Genomic DNA, 18,951 nt, shown 5'->3' with positions numbered 1-18,951 from the left:
TATTATTATCATCATCATTATTATTATTATCATCCTTGTTTTAAGCAGAGGGCACAGAAAACACCACGGAAAATGGATATTTTTGGGAAGTCAGTGTATTTTCACTACTGCCACACACAGCTCCTGTTCTTGTCAGGTGAAATGAATATATTTCACCCTGAGGTGAAATTTGGGATGAACCTGCAAAACTTAAAAGGAAAACAGGCAATCCCCTTTGAACTTCAGTCATACTGTTGTTGATTTTTTTATTATTTAAATACCACTACAGCATATAAAATGACACTTGGAACTGAGGAGAAAAAGAATACATACATTTCGATTATTTACATAATTTACATGAAGATGACAAAAACACACTGGGTAGGCAGATGGTGACAGGGGTGTTACAGAGGAATCCTGGAACAAACCCACGGGGCTTTCCCACATTTCCATGTGGAATTCCAGGGAATTCCACCCTTCTGCACAAAAGAAAAACCAACTCCATGATGGAGCAGGAAGGATTTGGCCTTGGAATTGCTTTGGCATGGCTGAAACCAGTCCCTCCTCTCCTTATTCCTCTGCAGTCACCCCCAGCATTCACTTCTTGTTTTAATCTTACCCTGATGACAGCTCAAGATCCCTCAGCACTCATTTCATCAAGTCTTTTTCATCTTTTTTTAAGTTAAAAAACACAAAACCATCTGAGCTGTATCCTCTAAAAATCCATTTATACAGCCCATTTTTACTATAAGTACTTTTTTTTTTAAGAAACTTTTAGACCAGTTTCAAACTCTCCAAGAAGGCTGGTTGATCTTTAAATTAAGTTCCTGATCTCACGAACTGAAGCTTTGACACACAAATTTTCCAATTTGGTGCCAGTTTTTGACACCACTTTTTCAAGTATTCCTCGGAGTACTTTATTCCAAGGCTCTGCAACAGCAGCTCATTTACCTTAAGCAAAGCACTTCAATCTCGATTTTTTTCTCACTCATCATTTTGCTGTTTGCCCCACAAAATAAATATTCACTTTTCAGTGTTGTAAAACCCTTCCAGGTGTGTTGCTGTGTCACTTCAGGAGCTGAGCAAGCCTGAAAATCGCCGTTTCCCTGGAAATTATTCACTGATTCCATCAGAAGTTTTACTGGAAGCAACCAAATCCTGTTGAAGGGATTTTCCTCTCAGCCATGACTGAATCACTGAATAAAAACCGTGGACTTTTGCTCAGCTCCTCAGTCCACTTTCACAGCTTTTTTCCAAATTTAGGCACCATAAAGAGAGGGAAAAGCTACAGGACAAATTCCCTGGAGTTTTTTCCTAAATCCCACTGACACTCATGTTAATTATTTCGATGATGGTGCTCTCCACACACTGGCACAGCCGAACGTCGGGGTCCAGGCTCGCAGTGTCCCTGGAGCAGCTTTTGCTGGAGGAATCTTTACAGAACCCTGAGAAATCGTGAGGCTTCTCCTTCAGCTGCTGGAGACCTGGAAAATGAAGGAAAATACACCTAAATAAGTATTGAGAATTGTTGTTTTCCAGCCATAACACAAATATGGGCGTTATGAGACTGCAAAGCTGAGCCTTCACCATGGGTTATTTCCAGAGACACCACAACATTTCTGTCCCATCCCCTGTGTCCCCACTTTGGGACTCACGGGTGATGATGGGGTCGAAGTCTCGTGTCTGTGTGGCAACGTCAGAGGCACAAACTTGCCCGATTTGGATCAGCAGGGACATGATGTCCTCGTACAGGGGAGGGAAGGCTTGGCAGAAGGACACCAGGCAAGGCAGGGTGGGCATGAAAAACGTGTAACGCTTGGACTGGGTCAGAACTGCCGAGGGAAGGAAAGAGAAATGGTTATAAAATCCAATTAAGAATTGTTGTTACTTACACAACAGCAATCAGACAGACAAAACTGGATTGAGCCTGGAGAAACCACCCTGGCTCCCCAGCAGGGGTTTGGGGGTACCTGTGAGCAGGGTCCCCATCACGTTGATGGCCAGACGAGCCACGCTGAGGGATTTGGGCAGGGCATACTGGATGCACAGGTAGGAGAGCAGCTGGATGGCAAAGATCTGTCAAAAAAGAGAAGAGAAAAGGAGTTACAGGATGTTTTACAACTTCTATCCAAAGCTCTTCAGCAAACTTAACAGTAAGTAAATATTCTCTGTCTCATGAAGGAAATGGAAGCCAAAGCAGCCTTAACAATGAGTTATTAGGATTATTTTTCTGCTGGTATTAAGAAAAATAACCCACAGATATTTAACATTAATCAAAGTGTTTCAAAATCTCCCCCAGACACTATTGCTGCAACATCAATGATGAGCAGTAAAGGAACACACAACATGCAACACAACCCTTGCAGGAGATATCCAGGTCTGATATATTCTAGGTTTTAATCTTAGTTGATCAGAAGTAACTTAATACTAGAAAGGATTAAATAAGAGCAACTACAAAGTTGGTTTGATATAGAAACAGGGAATCTTTAGCCCAACAAATTCCAGTTGTCCTCAATGCCAGGCCTTTAATTTAAGGTAAAAGTGCTACAGACATTACCTGAATATCCCAGGCAAGATAGAACAGGACGTGTTTAGTGACTTTAGTTTTTATTCTCCCCCCTCAGCCAGAATTCCATCAGGGTTAACACCCACAGGGACTCTGCAGCCAGCTGAGTGCACTGTACCTGTTTTTCCAGTTCAGGCTGGGCAATGAGCTCAGGAATGAAATCCAGACAGATGTGCATGGATGGGATCCCAGCCACTGTCAGGGCCAGAAGTTCACATGGATAACCCTGTGGGATGAAGAAAACAGATGTGTCAATGTGTCACAGGTTTATTTTAAAAATTCTGCTTCAACTAAGATTTTAAATTACACCTGTGTTAATGCTTTGTTTCAAAATTAATATACTTGTGACTCCCTTTTGCTCAGGGTTTGCAGCAGGCCCATAATGCCAAGGCAACAAGAGGCAGGCTGGGTACAAACCCAGGCTCTGAATCAGTTCTTTATCCTCAATATTCAGTGATTTATTTGCATGGCAGCTCTCCCTCCACTCCCCAAAGGAAAGCAGACTGCAGTGACCTCTTCCTTCTGTGTCCTTCCTGTGTTCCAAATTTCACCATCAGTCCCAACTTGCTCATTTCACAACTGCCCCATAATGACTTTTTTATCACTTAATCAGTTCCAGGTCAAGGCAAATTACCTCCTTGTAAAGAGACTGCCATCTGGCAGGGAGCAATTTAATATGCATTAAAAACACATTTATATTTTAAAAATTGCTGATCTTCCCCCTCTTCTTTTTTTTTGAAGGTGCTTAGCTGCTTTTGCAGGGCCAGCCTTTCTAAGAGATAAACTGTGCCCTAACAAAAAGGAAAGATAAGGAGATGTTTACATTTGAAGCCAAATTAGTTTTGAATAACGGGAATATTAATTTAAAAACACAGCCAGAACAACATAACCCACAAAAGATGTGGAACAAGTAATTCCAAGATGATTAGGGCAGCTTTCCTTGGCCTAGATGGACAAACTGAAAAGGGGAGAGGCACAAAGGGAGGGTTTAATGATGAACAGGCAGAGTTTGGGTGCTGCCTTCTCACCACAACCAAGGGAACAAGCACTGGAACCAGGAGGAAATGTGAGCTCTACAAACTGGGGGAGATAAAAGGAGAGAAGTGGGCTGTCCCCACTAGTGAGGAGCACTCAGCAGCTCCAGCAGGGCGCAGCAGACCTGGAAGTGCACGAGTTTGACGATGTTGGGGTCAGCGATGTACATCTGGTGCAGCAGGCAGCAGATGAGGCACTGCACCTCCCGCAGGTTGCACAGCAAACTCTGCTCCTCCTCCTCATCCTCCTCCTCCTCCTCCTCGGCGCCCTGCGGGCTCGGGGGGCTCTGCACCTCCCTCAGGGGATCCTCAGCACTGCTGCTCTGCCCCTTCTCCTCCTCTGTGGGCAGGCAGATCTCCAGCAGGATCTGCACAGCAGCGCTGTCCTGGGGAGAAAAGGCACAGGAGATGCTTAAAAACCTCCAGGGAAATGAAACAAAATACAAAATAAGGACAAGAAATGTATTGTCATGTGATTAGGATTTCTACCTATAGATTTCTTTAAGTACAGAATGAAAATGACTCAGCTCGAGAATCACAAATCTGTAGAACATTTAAAACACTTCAATGCTTTAACTCAATCAAGATAAGAAAAAAAAAGAAAAAAAAGGCTAAATCTCACAAAATATCATAATCACAGATGAAAAGAGTAAATTCAGTGGAATCTCATATTGCTTCAAAATGAAAATCCAGTGGTCCCTTAAAAGCATCCAGAGCAGACAAAATATTCACAGGGCCATGTAATTCACAGTATACAATATACATAATCCTGCTCATTTAAATATAAAACTTCCTATTAACTCAAAAATCATATCATAATGGGAACTCCCTATGTTTTCCAGAAAGAGGGATGAAGGCCTGGTGAGCAGAACTCTTCTGTTCTGACACAACAACCACTATCAAAGCAGTAAATCAGCACAATGCTTCAGACTAGCAAAAAGAAAATATTTTACCATCTGAATATAGAGGCAGTTTTCTTTTCCATGGTAACAGAAGTTGGTAAGAAAGAAGAATTTAAAAGGCCTCATTTTTTTATTTCCTGTTCCTGCACTTCTCTTTCATCACTGCTTTTCCTCACATTGTGGAATATCCATTTTTTCCCTCTTACCTGAGCAGCAAGCAAAGCATTTTTTAACTCTTCCCGTGTAACTTCTGGGGCCTCTGGACCCATTGCATTGTTTTGGGATGGCCTAATGTCCTGCTCTGCTGTTTCCTTCAGGTGAGCGTTAAGGTAAGCTTTGGAAGCAAGAAGATATCCATTCAACATGTGCAAAATGATATCCATCAGAGGAGGGCTCCTGAGATGGGAACACAGCAAAACCATTTCAGAAACATGAACAAACTAAAGGCAATCCCAAAGGCTGCAGCAGCACAGCTCCTCCTCTGGCACCACTGACATCTGGAGGAACCAATTTCCAAAGATTCCCCTGGGAAATGAGGCAGATCTGCCTCTGTCACATCCATCAGCAGCACCCAAAAAGCTGCCCAAAAGGATGGAATAACCCACAGGCACCAGAGCTGGAAGGGTGTTACAGCTCAGCCTCACCCAGCACCACGGCAGCAGCCGTTTCCAACACACAAAAAGTCTGTTTACCACAAACTCACACACCCAAAGCAAAAGGGATGAGCCATGTGCAAATCCCAAAGTTTGAAAACAGCTGGGCAGGATGAAATGCTGGAACAACAGGCCCAGGTTCACAGTGCTCAGGCCAAGCTTAAAACACCACAGATGAAACTACCAAGCTCCTGTGATTAGATTGGAAAGATGTTCTGAAGTGCTGAAAGCTTTCACAAGTTTTTTGTTGGACACCTTTATGTTCAGCATTCACGTGCAGCAGCACAGAATGAGTTTACTCACCTGTGAACCCTCTGATCACACCTCAGAACGATCAGGGGATCAATCATCAGATCATTCTGGGTGTATTTCTGCTGCCGCACTGTTTTTGCTGAAGGCTGCAGGGCATTGACAGTCATCACCCACAACCTGAAAGGAGAGTATTTTTATTGATTTTTAAATAGAAAATTTGTATAAGAAAAGGGGTTCCCTAAGCATTTGGTCACTCAGCCATGTTCTTCTAGGCCTATCAAGTAGTAAAAATCCCATTTGCAGCCCTTGAAGTTAACCAAGGTGCAGTTCACTTACACTCCCTGGATTTAGAGCAGTTTTCTCTGCAGCAGAGCACTCACTTCATTAAAAAAAGGCATTTTCCTACCAAAGTGAGCTCCTGTTCCATCAGTAATTCATCACAAACAATGGACACTCTAAAACCATACTCCTGTATTTCAGCCTGAAGACTTCCTTTCCCCTGAGAACAAGAACCACCTTCCTTTTAAATGAAAAGGTTCAAAATGTCCAAACTTTAAAAAATGCAGCTCCAACATATTCTATTCAGTCACAGCCTCCAATCTCCCGGATAAAGGCATTGTGTCTTATTTATAAAAGAAAAAGTGGCCTCCCATTTATGTGCACCAAGAAACCAAACAGAATTTTGAGCCTCGCTACCTTCTGGGCATGACAGTGTTCAGAACCATCCAGAGTTTATTGACAGCCTGCAGGATCCCCCGTGGGACTCCAGCTTCCAGCAGGAGATTCATGTTCGAGGTCAACACTTCTGCATAAGGGATCAATTCTCCAGCTGAGAGAAGGGTCAAATGCTCCAGGATCTGCATCAGCTGGGTGTGATTTCCAGGCAGCATGGAAAAGGCTGTAAAACACAAACAACAGGTAAAACTGCGCTTCTACCTTCAGGATGCACTGAAGCATTTTGGTTATACAAATGCAGTACAATCACACACTTCCAAATCCACAATATTCCAATCCATTTGGAATGAATTTCCTCGGAATGAAGCTCTTTACCTTCCTGGAGCTGCTTGGGGGAGTGGTTCTTGGCCATGTTGGTGAGGAGCATCCTCCTGAGCAGCGCGTCGGTGCCGGTGATGTGCTCCTCGCAGATCCAGTCGTCCACGATGCACAGGTGGGGGTAGTTGGTGGCCAGGAGCCTCAGCAGGGCAGAGTGCAACCCTTGGGGACAGCAGGGACATTCCCAGCTCAGATCTGAGCAGCTGCATCTGTGCCCTGGACACATCTGTGCCTTTTGTTTCAGCCTCTGAACTGAATCGCTGCCCAGCAGCTCAGTGATCACAGCCTGATCCTCCAACAGAGAAGGGAAGTGAACCCTTGGAAAGTAAATCCTGAACTCAGCCTGAACAGGCCACAGGCTCAGGAAATTCCTACCCTAAAACCTGCCCCAGGGAGGTAAGACCCACTCTAAAAGGAACTGCACTCCTCACACTTCCACTGTGACTCTTCCAACATCTCTGCAACCTCCATAGCTACTCCTGACAGATTTTAAATGCAAGAAAAAGGAAAGCAAGCTATGAAAAAAGCAACAGCTGCTGAGAACACCCAGCCTTCCTCCTCGTGCACTTTAGAGCTTCAGGCAGTTCTTACCTCCCAGTTCCTGCTGCAGCCCCTGTGCCTGCCGGATGAGGAACTTGATTGGAATCTGGTCCATCAGTGCTGAGGAGTAGGACTTGGGTTTTCTCTGCATGGCAGCTACAGGACAAGAAAGAACACGTAGCAGTTACAGCTAAAAACAAGTATTTCCCCAACTGGATCAATAAGGAAAACATAAAGCACTTGTTTCTGTATTATCCAGGTAAAATAGAGAAAATATCAAATAGCTGTAGTTGATTTTATAGTATTTCTGGCTTCCTTGAGCAACTTGAAGAAAATAAACCTGTGAATGCTGGAAGTTTTGCACCTTAAAAAGGGCTGGTAAAACCACACACTCAATTTTCACTTAATTCCATCAATAAAATACATAACACTCTTTTAGTACTGATTTAAAGTCTTCATTTCAAAGGTAAAAATGGGATCATGAAGTATTACCAACTACAAAATTGCCAACTCAAAGAAAAGTGTGTGCACGTTTGATGACACATGAATAAATGAAGATCTCAAATAATTATGAAGTCTTTGCTCATTGTTATTCCATTCCTCAGATGCTCCTAAACATTTCTTGTAACTTGGACCTCTTTTAATCTGTAAAACAAATTACTCCACTCCAGAGTTTTAGCAGGAATTTGTGTCCTCAATCTCTACAGCAATGTTTTATTCAATCCAAACTTCTAAAAGTTTTATGCTGTGCTTAAATCTGACAGCAGCATAGATTTTTCTCCCCTTTGCACCTAATTTTCAGTTTAATTAGCTTCCCCCTGATGCTGTCTCATTTACCTAGAATCTTTGTGTTGGCCAGCAGTGCCTCCTCATAGGACAGGACATAGTAGAGGACGAGCAGCTGTGTGGTGATGCTGAAGCGCTGGGTGGGACGAGGATTTTCTCCCTGCACATAAAACCACACACAAAGCTCAGGCTGCATTCCTGATTCTCAGGAAGAAAAATTTGGATTTACCCACAAATACGATGAATATCTGAGTACCAAGATTCACTTCAAAACACAAGACTGTCACTGTAGCAGGAGAGAGTTTACAAACAGTGAAAACAAAAAGTGAAGCAGCTTAACACAAATACGAAATCCTGAACCACGTCCACATAAAGCACAAGAAAGATCCAGAGGAGATGATTACCCCAGAGAGTCCCTGGAACACGTTGAGGATCTCCTGCTCTGTGACAGGCTGGTTGGTGGCCTCTGGGTTGGATTTCGATGCAGGAGTGAGGATGGAGTTGATGTAGACGTCAATGAGGGGGAGCAGCTGAGGGTGCAGAGGGGTGGTGGTTTCACAGAGCTGCCGGTAGATCCAGTCCTGCAAGAGAACACCCCTGACATCAGCACCAGCTTTGTCTGCAAGCACAACCCCTGTGAATAAAGGAGCCTTTCACCTTGGAAAGGGTAACATCACTATCACAAACTCTGTATCCTGGACCCTGACTCACAAACAGAACTTGTCCTGGCTGGAAAACCATTCTCACTAGACTGGGGAGAGAGACTTATGACTTTTAACTTCTTTAAGCTGTGGTCTCTGGACTGCGGAGCTAAAAATGGGCACCCTATCTAAAAACACAGCTCATTCTTAAATTACGTGGTTGGAAGGTACAAGATCCATCAAGAATTCTGCTCCTGTAAGTCAACCTCATCAGCGTTCAGAATTATGGACAGAAATAAAGGTTTACCTTAATGGATACTTTGTGCTTGGTGAAGGAACGACTCTTTAAGAGCTGATAAATGCAGTGAATGGGTAAAAAGCCGGTGATGTTGGCACTGAGGTTGCCTGTCACAGGCACACGGACAGCGTGGGCTGTAACCACCTGAAGGGAGAGACAATGAGCACAAAAACAGCACTTAGCACCAGGCACAGGGTGTCAAAGACACAGCCACAGCCCTGACTGGCATCTCCTCACTGCGGGGGAATGCAAAGGGAAAGGGCAAAGGGGGAGAAAATCCCCAGGTTGAAAATACCTGTTCAGTGAAAATCTCCTGTGTGAAGATTGTCTTCATTCTGCTGAGCGAGCTGGGCTTAATAACAATCTGAAATTCAGAAGAAAGTACTTGGAATTGCAAGTTCTTACAACTAAGGACTGAAAATTTATTTTACAAACTGTTAACTTCTAGCCTTTTAAAACTTGTCTGTTTTCCTGCTATCCCAGTCAATTCACATGTGTATCAAATGTCAAACAGAAATATTTTCCAATGTCATAAGTTCATCAGCCCATGTCTTCCTTATCCTAAAAACTTCCTCCCCAGCTTTTACATCTGGTGAGACACTGTTTCACAACAGTGAATTGCTGGCAAATCTCCTTTGGCAATTCACTGAAATTAATTTTTACATATGTAGGTATTTCTTTTAACTATTTAAAATAAAAACCTTGCAGCTCAATTTAGAAACGACTTCAGTTAGTCTTCTAAGAAGTTCATTTCTTGGAAATAATGATTTCACCAGGGCACCACTTTTTGAAGATACTTTTATTATCACATTCCTCTGGATCGAGAGCTATGCACATTTTAATGTTCTTCCAGAGGAATTACTACTCATTTTTCAAGTTATATTTACTTTAGGTATATTAGCAAAACCAAAGTTCTTTATATCAAAAGTAAACTAAATACCAAAATGCCAAAACCCAGAAAAAAAGCTGATTTTAACAGACAAATGTACAGGCTAGGAACGGTTTAGGATTTACCTTCATTCCCAAGGTGGAGCAGACCAAATCAATGATGGCACTGAGCTGGTTGCTGTGGAAGTACATGGCTACCAAGAGGAGCATCTCTCCAAAGGAAGCAGACACACCAGAAATGCTGAGGACAACAAAGAGGAAGAAATACAGGACATAAGGAAATAAGGCATAAATAAATGTGAGGTTACTGGATTCACAAAAAGAAATCCAGCCTGCTCTCACCTTTCAAAGTAGGCTTCCTCTTTTATCATCCAACTGAGCCACATCACCATCAGTTGCTCCTGCTCTGGGGTGCTGCACAAAGAAAACCCACAATAGATCCTTTTCCCAGAAAACAGTGCCAGTCTCACCACCACTTGCAGAAAAGGCAGGATTTGAGGAATCTGACACCAGGAGATATTTTTTCACTTTCTCTTTAGCATCCAACTGCTGATGAGCAGTGATACTTGGCACAAAGGTCAGTGAAACTGTCTGGCAACTTCCTTTGTGGAATGCAGCCAACAGAAAGCTACACCCCTGAATTATCTGCACTGCTTCTCTCTAAGGAATTTAGCCATGAACTTGTTCCATGGAAAAGACTTCGGTCTTCAACAAAACAATCACACGAAGTTCATGCTCCCCTCTCAAAAACCTTGCTACAAAACAAGAGTGAAATACCCATTCATTCACCACAGAGTGACTCAAATCCCTTCCATTCACATACGGAGATTTTATAAAGAACTAGGATGAAAAGAACTGTGCAGCTCTGGGATGGGCATTGCCTTCAATGGTGCTAAACCAGTCAGAGATCTTCCAAAGCTCCTGCTGTGCTGAGAGTACCTGACCAGAGTGGAGAAGGCCAGGAGCATGCAGAAGGACAGGGACACGAAGCGGACGCCGGCCGGGGTAGCGGGAGGGCGGCTCGTCATCAGCTGCAGGAGCTGCTCAGCCTCCTCATCCGTGGGCCTGGCAGCACAGAGAACAGGACAAAGCTGGGGGTTTAACAGGGAACACGTTTCCAGTCTCTCACAGTGGTTAAAGATTGAATTTTCCCTGTTATTCTATGTCAAGGTGGTAATTTGCTCTTTACTTAAAGACATAAAAATCTCTGTTGAGAGACAACAGTGAGAAAACTTCCCCCGGATATAATCCTGCCTGTTAGTACAAACTACTTAAATTAAAACTAACAGTGCATAAAGATGCTACATTAGCAATCTCTAAGAAGTGAAAGCAAAGGAACAGAAATTCAAAATCCATGCTATGTTTGTTGCTGGAAGAGAAAATAGCTGATAACTCTACACACTGCTCCAACCATGGGGGTTTAGAGTTCTCTTTACAGAAGTGTTTTTGCAGCAACAGAGCTCTGAATTGGTGAGCCCTGCCACAAGCTTTGAGGACACAGTGCCCAAAGCCCTCACCCTCTGCTGGCACAGGCAGCTGTGAACAAACCCCCAGGGCACGGGAAGGTTCCTTACTTGAGGCCAGCAATGCCCATGAGGGCGCAGTAGAGGCGCAGCAGGGCGCTGGCCTTCACCACGTGCTCCTCCTTCAGCCCCGAGTACACCGACACGTTGGGCTCCGTGTCGGCGTCAGCCTCCTCCACCACGTGGGTGCTGCGCACCGTGGGCAGGATCCCCATCAGCTCCAGCAGCAGCTGCCTCCTCATCTGCCACAGCACAGAGCTGATGTTATCCCTTTTTCTCTGCGTGAGAGGGTAAAAAATGAGAACCGGGTCAAATTCAGCCCATCCAGCAATGGATTATGTGAGGGTTTCCACAGTCAAAGGAAGAGGGTTATTTTTTTTTAAATACGGTTTTCAGTTCCAAGCTGTGACTAAGTCACCTAAGCAAGACAAGATGCATCTTCCCACTGTGAACACACATTTATCAGGCAAATATTACAAATATACAATTCCCTGGTTTCCATGACTAAAAACCTCTCAGGGGAACAACCAAATAGGTGCTGCCTTCAGGGACATGATTTATAGACCTAAGAGCCCCATAAAAGGAGGTTGCCTTTTAAAGGTTCCTCCAAGATGTGCAGCAGGATTTATGTGCATTCACACAAATCTGCAGCACACATCCAGAGGAGTTACAGCAAGCTACAACAATATTTCTTTAAAAGCAAAATACTCAAGGATTTTCCTACCTGTTGGCCGTTTCGGATGAAAGTTCCAAACCACGTCCGAACCTTTGCGTTTGTTCCAAGCAGCAAACCACTCACAAAACACACCAGGTCACTCACTCCGTCATCCGAGGATTCGTTCTTGGTGTGATCCAAGGTCAGAGCCACACCCAGACCCGGCAGGTGACACTCTTCCACCTGGATAAAACACTCGGGCTCAGCTGCTGGGTTTGAAGCTTGAGGAAGGTTTTTAGCAGTGATTCTCGTGGCAGACTCACCACCATGCCCCGCACCCTCAGGGCTTGGGAAGGGTTCATCTTGCACAGGTGCCGCAGAGCTTCGGTCCTGCGCCGGCCGCCGACGCTCTCCTCATCCTGCCTCTCGCCGTTCTTGATCAAACCTCTGCACACTGAAGAGCCAACAGCAGCTCTGAGGGAACCTGCCCTTCCCCACACAAACCATCACCCCACCAGATGGAAGGGACAGGGAGGCTCTTAGCCACTGTAACAGTGACCTACAGACAGCGAGCCCGGCCTGAAAACAGGCTGCAAAAAATGGGAATCAACACACTCAGGTGGCAGCACCCAGCAGCTCAAACCTGTGTAACTCTTGGTTTAACCCAGAATTAACCACACTGCTGGAAATCACTCCAAAAGCTGCAGAAGCAGCTGGAACTCACCCTCGTTGAAGCTGTCAGGGACATTGGCCACCAGAAGGCAAAGGAACCAGGCTCCGTTCTTAACGTGCAGCAGAGCTTCGGCCACGTCCACTATTGGCAACAGCGATGGCAGCTCTGGGTGGGAAGAGGGTGTTAAAGGTCACAATGTTGCACTGGGAAATAAAAACCCTGTTTCCAAGAGCTGCACAGCTTAGATTAACCTTACAGCTGTCATAACAGCTCCCAAAGCTGTTTTGTTACGTTTGTGAGAGGTCAGAAAACACCATAAATAAAGAAAAACTGCACCTGCTTGCAAAATGCAGAGAACATCTGCTGCCTCCTCCAGGTAAACAGGACTCTCAAAGAGCTCAGAGGATTTCAGGAAAAACTCACCATTTGATTCTGACACCTGCAAGACAACACTTATCCTCAGCGAACAGGTTTTAGGAAGCAATTAGTCTAAATCTGCTTTAAATTTAGCATGTTTAATAGACTAAAAACTGCCAAAGCTATCAACACAGAACAAGCAGGAAAAGTTTGTAGAATAAGAAATATTTACTATTGGAAATACTTCAACACAGATGGTATCATTGCTTCTTTTCAGAAGAAAGAAAAATAGCCTACTGACATTCCAAGTTTACACAAGGAAAATAAAATGTTTGGTGAGCAACGAAGTGGGGGAAGAGAAATATGGTGGCTGATACACTGCAACAGGGGCAAAGAATGGGATGGAGAAAAGTCACCACTTCATTTCCAAATTATTTCTGCACTGACAGATCACCAAATCACATTACGTTTGAGTACAGCATATACAGAGTCTCTATAACATCAGTGACTTCCTCTAGGAAGCCACAAAGAGTTTAAAGCCACTGTTTAATCAGACTGAGACTTTGAATCTTGATAAAGCAGGTAAGGATTAGAGAAGAGTGCTCACACCACCAGCAGCACCAGAAACAGAACTGGTGCGTCAGCCAGTCCAGAGGGCAACCTAAAGCCCACAAATGTGGGGAATTCACCTAATTCACCTTGTTCATAATGGCCAGCAGCTCGCTCAGCACCAGCCGGAGCCGCCGAGGAGAGTCACTGTGCTCGAACTCCAGCGTCAGCCCGTGCTGCAGCTGGGACACCAGGATGCTTTCTCCACTGCCACCTCCCAGCTTGTGCCTGGCACACGATTCAAAACAACAAGTATTAAACGTTTCTGCAAAGACTGAAAGGCTGAGAGGAAGGCAGCAGCTCTCTAGGAATCTATCCTGCCAAAGATCTGTAACTGCAGTACAAGAAAGCTGATTCAGTATATTAACCAAATTTCAAGCGCTTCTATTCCCCAGCAGCACAAGCAGCCAGGAAAGCACATCCACCTGAGCTGTCCCCTCATCCCACAGAGCCATCCCTGCCCTTCCCTGCCGGGGCAGCTCCCCCAGCGCACCCCACACCCTCCGCTGAGCACGGCGGGGAACCGAGCCCAGGACACAGCTAAACCCATGGGCTTTCCCGGGAGATTATCAAGGGACACGAGCTGCTACAAATGAACAGCTGGAAAAGCCACCCAGCGCTTCCGCCACCCAGCTCCGTTCTCCGCGTTACCGGAGCTGCTGCTCCTTGCTGGCGTCCTGCTCCAGCGCGTGGAAGTCCACGGACAGCAGCGCCACGATGGAGTTGACCGCCTCGACCCCCGAGAGCAGCCGCAGGATCAGCTTCTTGTCCTGCGCCCAGCTCTGGCTCTGGTCGGCGGGCGCGCACAGCGCCATGCGCACCAGGCAGGGCAGCAGCAGCCGCAGCTCGGGGTCGCTCAGCGCGGCCAGGCGCACCACGTCCACCTTCTGCATGGCCTCGAAGGCGTAGGGGCTGACGAACTGCAGCGCCGAGCACTCGGACATGGCGGCGGCAGCGGCTCCCTCACGGCCCCGCGCCCACCCGCCGCCGCCGCCACTACCGGGGGAAGCGGGAAGTGACGTCACGGCGGGCGGGCCGAGGGGCGGGAAAGGCTGAGGGGCGGAAAGGGAGAGGCGGGAAAAGCTGAGGGGAGGGAAAGGCTGAGGGGCACCGCCCTCCCCGCCCCCGCAATAAACCCGCATCACAATCAAGGCTTCATGAATAATTTATTCCATTTGAATTTCTTTTTTTAAAAAGTATAAACTTTTTTTTTTTCTTCATTTCCTCGATCACAATTTGTACAACTCAGTGTTTATGGCATTCGGCAGAAATAGTGTTTGTTCTTTGAATCGCTTTTTTGTTTGTGTGTTTTGTCACGATAAATACGACCGGCGGCGGCTGTGCGAGGCTCCCCGGCACATCCAGCCGTGCCAGAGGCGTGAGGGAGCGGCCCCTGACCTGTCCGGCCATGCCAGAGTGGCGTGGAAGCAGCTCCTGGACCCGTCCGGCAGTGCCAGAGAGGCGCTGGAGCAGCTCCTTGGTGTGTCCAGCTTGGGTTGGAATGGCTTCCCAGTGCGTCCAGCCATGGCCGCGGGGTGTGGGAGCCGCTCCATGGCGTGTCCGGCCATGCCTTCAGGCAGTGGAGGAGCTCCATGGCGTGTCCAGCTGTACCTTCAGGTCGGTGTTGGAGCTCCATGATGTGTCCGGCCATGCCTTCAGGTCGGTGTTGGAGCTCCATGATGTGTCCGGCCATGCCTTCAGGGCGGTGTTGGAGCTCCATGGCGTGTCCAGCTGTACCTTCAGGGCGGTGTTGGAGCTCCATGGCGTGTCCAGCTGTACCTTCAGGGCGGTGTTGGAGCTCCATGGCGTGTCCAGCTTCAGGGTGGTGGAGGAACTCCATGGCGTGTCCAGCTGTACCTTCAGGGCAGTGTTGGAGCTCCATGGCGTGTCCAGCTGTACCTTCAGGGCAGTGTTGGAGCTCCATGGCGTGTCCAGCTGTACCTTCAGGGCGGTGGAGGAGCTCCCTGGCGTGTCCAGCTGTACCTTTGGGGCGGTGGAGGAGCTCCATGGCGTGTCCAGCTGTACCTTCAGGGTGTGGAGGAGCTCCATGGCGTGTCCAGCTGTACCTTCAGGGTGTGGAGGAGCTCCCCGGCGTGTCCAGCCATGCCTTCGAGGCGGTGGAGGAGCTCCATGGCGTGTCCGGCCATGCCTTCAGGGTGGTGGAAGAGCTCCATGGCGTGTCCGGCTGTACCTTCAGGGCAGTATTGGAGCTCCATGGCGTGTCCGGCTGTACCTTCAGACTGATGGAGGAGCTCCATGGCGTGTGCAGCTGTACCTTCAGGCCGGTGGAGGAGCTCCATGGCGTGTCCAGCCATGCCTTTGGGGTGGTGGAGGAGCTCCATGGCGTGTCCAGCTGTACCTTCAGGGCGGTGGAGGAGCTCCATGGCGTGTCCAGCCTTGCCTTCAGGCTGATGGAGCGGCTCCATGGTGTGTCCAGCCGTACCTTCAGGCTGATGGAGCGGCTCCATGGTGTGTCCAGCCGTGCCTTCAGGCGGATGGAGCGGCTTCCCAGCGTGTCCGGCCGTGCCATGTCCAGTCACGAGGCCACAGGGCTGTGGTATCCCAAGCCAGCGCTCGGGCAAGGTCCTCATGTCCAGTTGACTTGGAAAAACCTAAAGCTTGATGAGTAACATCCTGAAAAAGTGACCCTGAGGATTGTGGTAGGTCCCAAATCCAGTTTTACTGTAAAGTAAGTTTTACTCCACTGAAAAATAAAAAGTACACCCACAAATAATAATTAAAAAAACCCCTTGAAGTACAAAGCATAGTCCTGGGCCCTTTACTTTAAAAAAAAGAAAAAAGAAAAAAAAAAGAATAAAGCAAACAAAACTGCCTTCCCATCTGGAGGTTGCAAGATAATAATGTTGTACAACATCACCCCATTAATGAATTCTCCAAAGAAACCCAGATCAAAACAAGGTTGATGCAGCATTACTATCCCAACAGACTGATATGCTGTGCCATACTGTTGTGCAGCAAATTATATGGTGCAATAGCATTTTTTAAAAAAATGTTTTACTCTTATTCTTGAAAGCTTTAAAATAATGCAACATAATATGTTGATATTACAGTATTAACAAATAGTGCTTGATTAAAGACATTGGCAAGTCTTCATAGCAACACACAAAGTTAAAATTACCATCAGAGGTAAATATAGAAATACAATAATCTGCGCCATAACTGACAGCTAAGTAAGAACATAGCTGAGGATTTAAATATAAATCCGTTTATCTTAAATTATTTCAGAGAATGTTAGAAAGATCTAAATGGTACAGCTACTTTTAAAATGTGAGGGTTGTTACAAATACAGCTGGTGGCCTTGCTGGTCTTAGCAACAGGGTTTTCAGAAACCTAATTCAAATAGTAGTGAGTCAAGGGTGACTAAAAGGCTTAAACGCAGTAAAATCTGGGTTAAAATATGTATTTTTAATTGGAATGGAAGGTCTCAGCTCCTTCTTTCATTGGAAGAGATAAACCACCACAGCTACTTAAAGCACTGACAGGAACAACATTTTCTTGCAAGGTTTTGAAAAGTTGTAGCTGAAATTTTCAACTATTTAAACTTGTACTTGCTAAACAACCTCGACTTATTGGATTGTGACAATTCATTTATCAACCAGCTATTATGTGCACTTAAAATAGTTAAATGAAAGTAGCTAACAAAAAAACCTAAGCCCAATATAGTGTTTGGCTCCGTGGTGCTGGCAGGTTTGATATGTACATTGCCAGCTGTGACTATCACACCAGAAATGGCCCTTTTAATCTTTTATAGTGGTTATAATATTATCATTTACTTTAACTGCATTTGATGGAGGGGAGGAGTGGGAAAGTGGCAGCTTTCACAGTAGGAGTTTCACAGGGAAGGCTGGTCCAGGTAACAGAATACAGTGACACCAAGGTTCACTTACCTTTAGGGACACAAATCAGACTGAACACAAAACAAAGCCACACCAAAACCCAGCCCCTGGAACTTGGTTAGCTGAGCCAGGATTAGAAATGACCACCCAGCAACAAAGCTCAAAAAAAAAAAAAGACATACACTTTGAAAATTCCAGTTTTAGGAGCACTTTTCCACCTCTAAAATGCCAACCAAATGAGAAAAACCTTCTGTAAGACAATAATGTGCCGTTTAATCTGCGGTGCATTACCGAGATAAAGTCATGGACAGACCCAGTTTTTAACTCTATTTATCAAAATACGCTAACTTCTGATTGCACTCATGTTGTTCTGAAGAAATGACTGAAAATTCTCATCACCAATTGTACAACTTCTTTATACAAAACCAAAAAAAAGTTGCTAATATTGTATGTACACGATTCAGTGAGACTGTTCATATGAAAAAAAAAATCACCTCAGGCGGGTCTTTTGCATTTACGAAACGAGACTTTCATGAGCACAGTAAGTTTGGTAAATGCAAGCAAATTCTTCCTTGCAGAGGGTTAACAGCAGGTGCACAAATGGATCTTAAAACTTGCTCCTTTACAGGTTTAAACCACAATATTAAGACCCAGGAGTTGGGTGATGGTGACAGGCTCCCGGGAGCACTGCAGGAGTTCAGTTTTTCATCTGGCAGTCAGATAAGGAACCCAGAAAAAGCATCTGCAGCTGCTCTTCAGCACCCGTAGGGGCTATTTCAGAGCAGCACCAGACATTTGGCGTGTGCTAGGAAAAAGGAAGGAAACTACTGAGAAAAAATGGTGGCTGTAGATAGAGGGAGGCGTTCAGGAAAGCTTTGTGGTTTGTCAGTCCCTTCCTCGGGGAGGGCAAAGCCTCCTTGGCACATGCCCCAGCCAGAGCCTGAAAATGGGCTATGGGGAAGGCCACTGAGATTTGGGACCTTCACCACAGTGCCAAAAATCCATGGAAAAGGAAAATGGTCAGGGTTTCGTGCTGTTTTTTTCTTACTGGTGGAATAAAATCTGAATACCAGAATTCACTGAGAATCTATATACACCACATTTTAGTTAAACACACACCAATCTTAAAGTCAAGATTGACTATTTTTGTGTTTGTAAAATGGCTAGAGCTGGGCTAAATTTCAGCCTGGCAGGAGACTTTGGATAAAGGTCAGAGTTTTCTGTGTGTGTCCCGCCTCAGATTCGCATTTTATCACAAAAAGTGGAAGCAAACAACTCGGTGAGCACAGTGCCAAGGATATCCAGGGAGCAACAATGCACAAGAGAGATTCCTGTGATATTAAAACTTGTGCCCTGGAAGTGGATCTGAGAATCTAGCCACAGCCCTGAACCATAACACAAACTTCAATTGAAGAGTTTATTCATGTTATTCTCACTACAAGTTAAACCACCTACAATATCACTTATATATTGCCATTGTTACTCTGTAAAGGTGTGATATAAAATGCTGTAAGACCCGGTACCTTTTCAATTTATATAAACACAGTGAACTTCATTACTGTACATGTACTCTGCAACTACAGCTTAGCTGTAAATCCCCCACACACAATGGTATGGACATTAACCCCTCTATCCCCATTAAACTGTACATCAAGACAATACAAATTTACTGTCCCCACCCACCC

At 45.6% G+C, this 18,951-nt stretch overlaps 2 protein-coding genes across 3 annotated transcripts; both read right to left on the bottom strand.

Moving 5' to 3' along the window:
* Positions 1 to 213: 213 nt before the first annotated feature.
* Positions 214 to 14,441, bottom strand: INTS2 (integrator complex subunit 2). The gene is made up of 24 exons (XM_063402815.1): positions 14,061 to 14,441; positions 13,499 to 13,637; positions 12,780 to 12,882; positions 12,495 to 12,608; positions 12,094 to 12,224; positions 11,840 to 12,013; positions 11,167 to 11,393; positions 10,532 to 10,657; positions 9,935 to 10,006; positions 9,719 to 9,833; positions 9,000 to 9,068; positions 8,714 to 8,848; positions 8,170 to 8,346; positions 7,817 to 7,925; positions 7,031 to 7,135; positions 6,437 to 6,601; positions 6,083 to 6,284; positions 5,438 to 5,563; positions 4,688 to 4,877; positions 3,705 to 3,965; positions 2,664 to 2,771; positions 1,950 to 2,055; positions 1,635 to 1,811; positions 214 to 1,463 (listed from the first exon to the last, which is right to left on the bottom strand). Exons 1-24 carry the CDS (start codon positions 14,351 to 14,353, stop codon positions 1,294 to 1,296), a joined length of 3,594 nt encoding a protein of 1,197 aa, XP_063258885.1. The 5' UTR covers positions 14,354 to 14,441; the 3' UTR covers positions 214 to 1,293.
* A 105-nt stretch (positions 14,442 to 14,546) lies between these two features.
* On the bottom strand, positions 14,547 to 18,831 carry LOC134553320 (uncharacterized). Of its 2 annotated transcripts, none has more exons than XM_063402833.1 (2): positions 15,476 to 18,831; positions 14,547 to 15,434 (listed from the first exon to the last, which is right to left on the bottom strand). In XM_063402833.1, exons 1-2 carry the CDS (start codon positions 15,998 to 16,000, stop codon positions 14,982 to 14,984), a joined length of 978 nt encoding a protein of 325 aa, XP_063258903.1. In that variant the 5' UTR covers positions 16,001 to 18,831; the 3' UTR covers positions 14,547 to 14,981. The 2 variants fall into 2 exon arrangements, with proteins under 2 accessions (XP_063258903.1, XP_063258904.1); XM_063402834.1 differs by having other exon boundaries at positions 14,547 to 15,392.
* Between the last annotated feature and the right edge of the window lie 120 nt (positions 18,832 to 18,951).

Source organism: Prinia subflava, chromosome 8, assembly GCF_021018805.1.
Source record: "Prinia subflava isolate CZ2003 ecotype Zambia chromosome 8, Cam_Psub_1.2, whole genome shotgun sequence".
NCBI lineage: Eukaryota > Metazoa > Chordata > Aves > Passeriformes > Cisticolidae > Prinia > Prinia subflava.
This window is presented reverse-complemented; position numbering and strand designations above follow the sequence as displayed.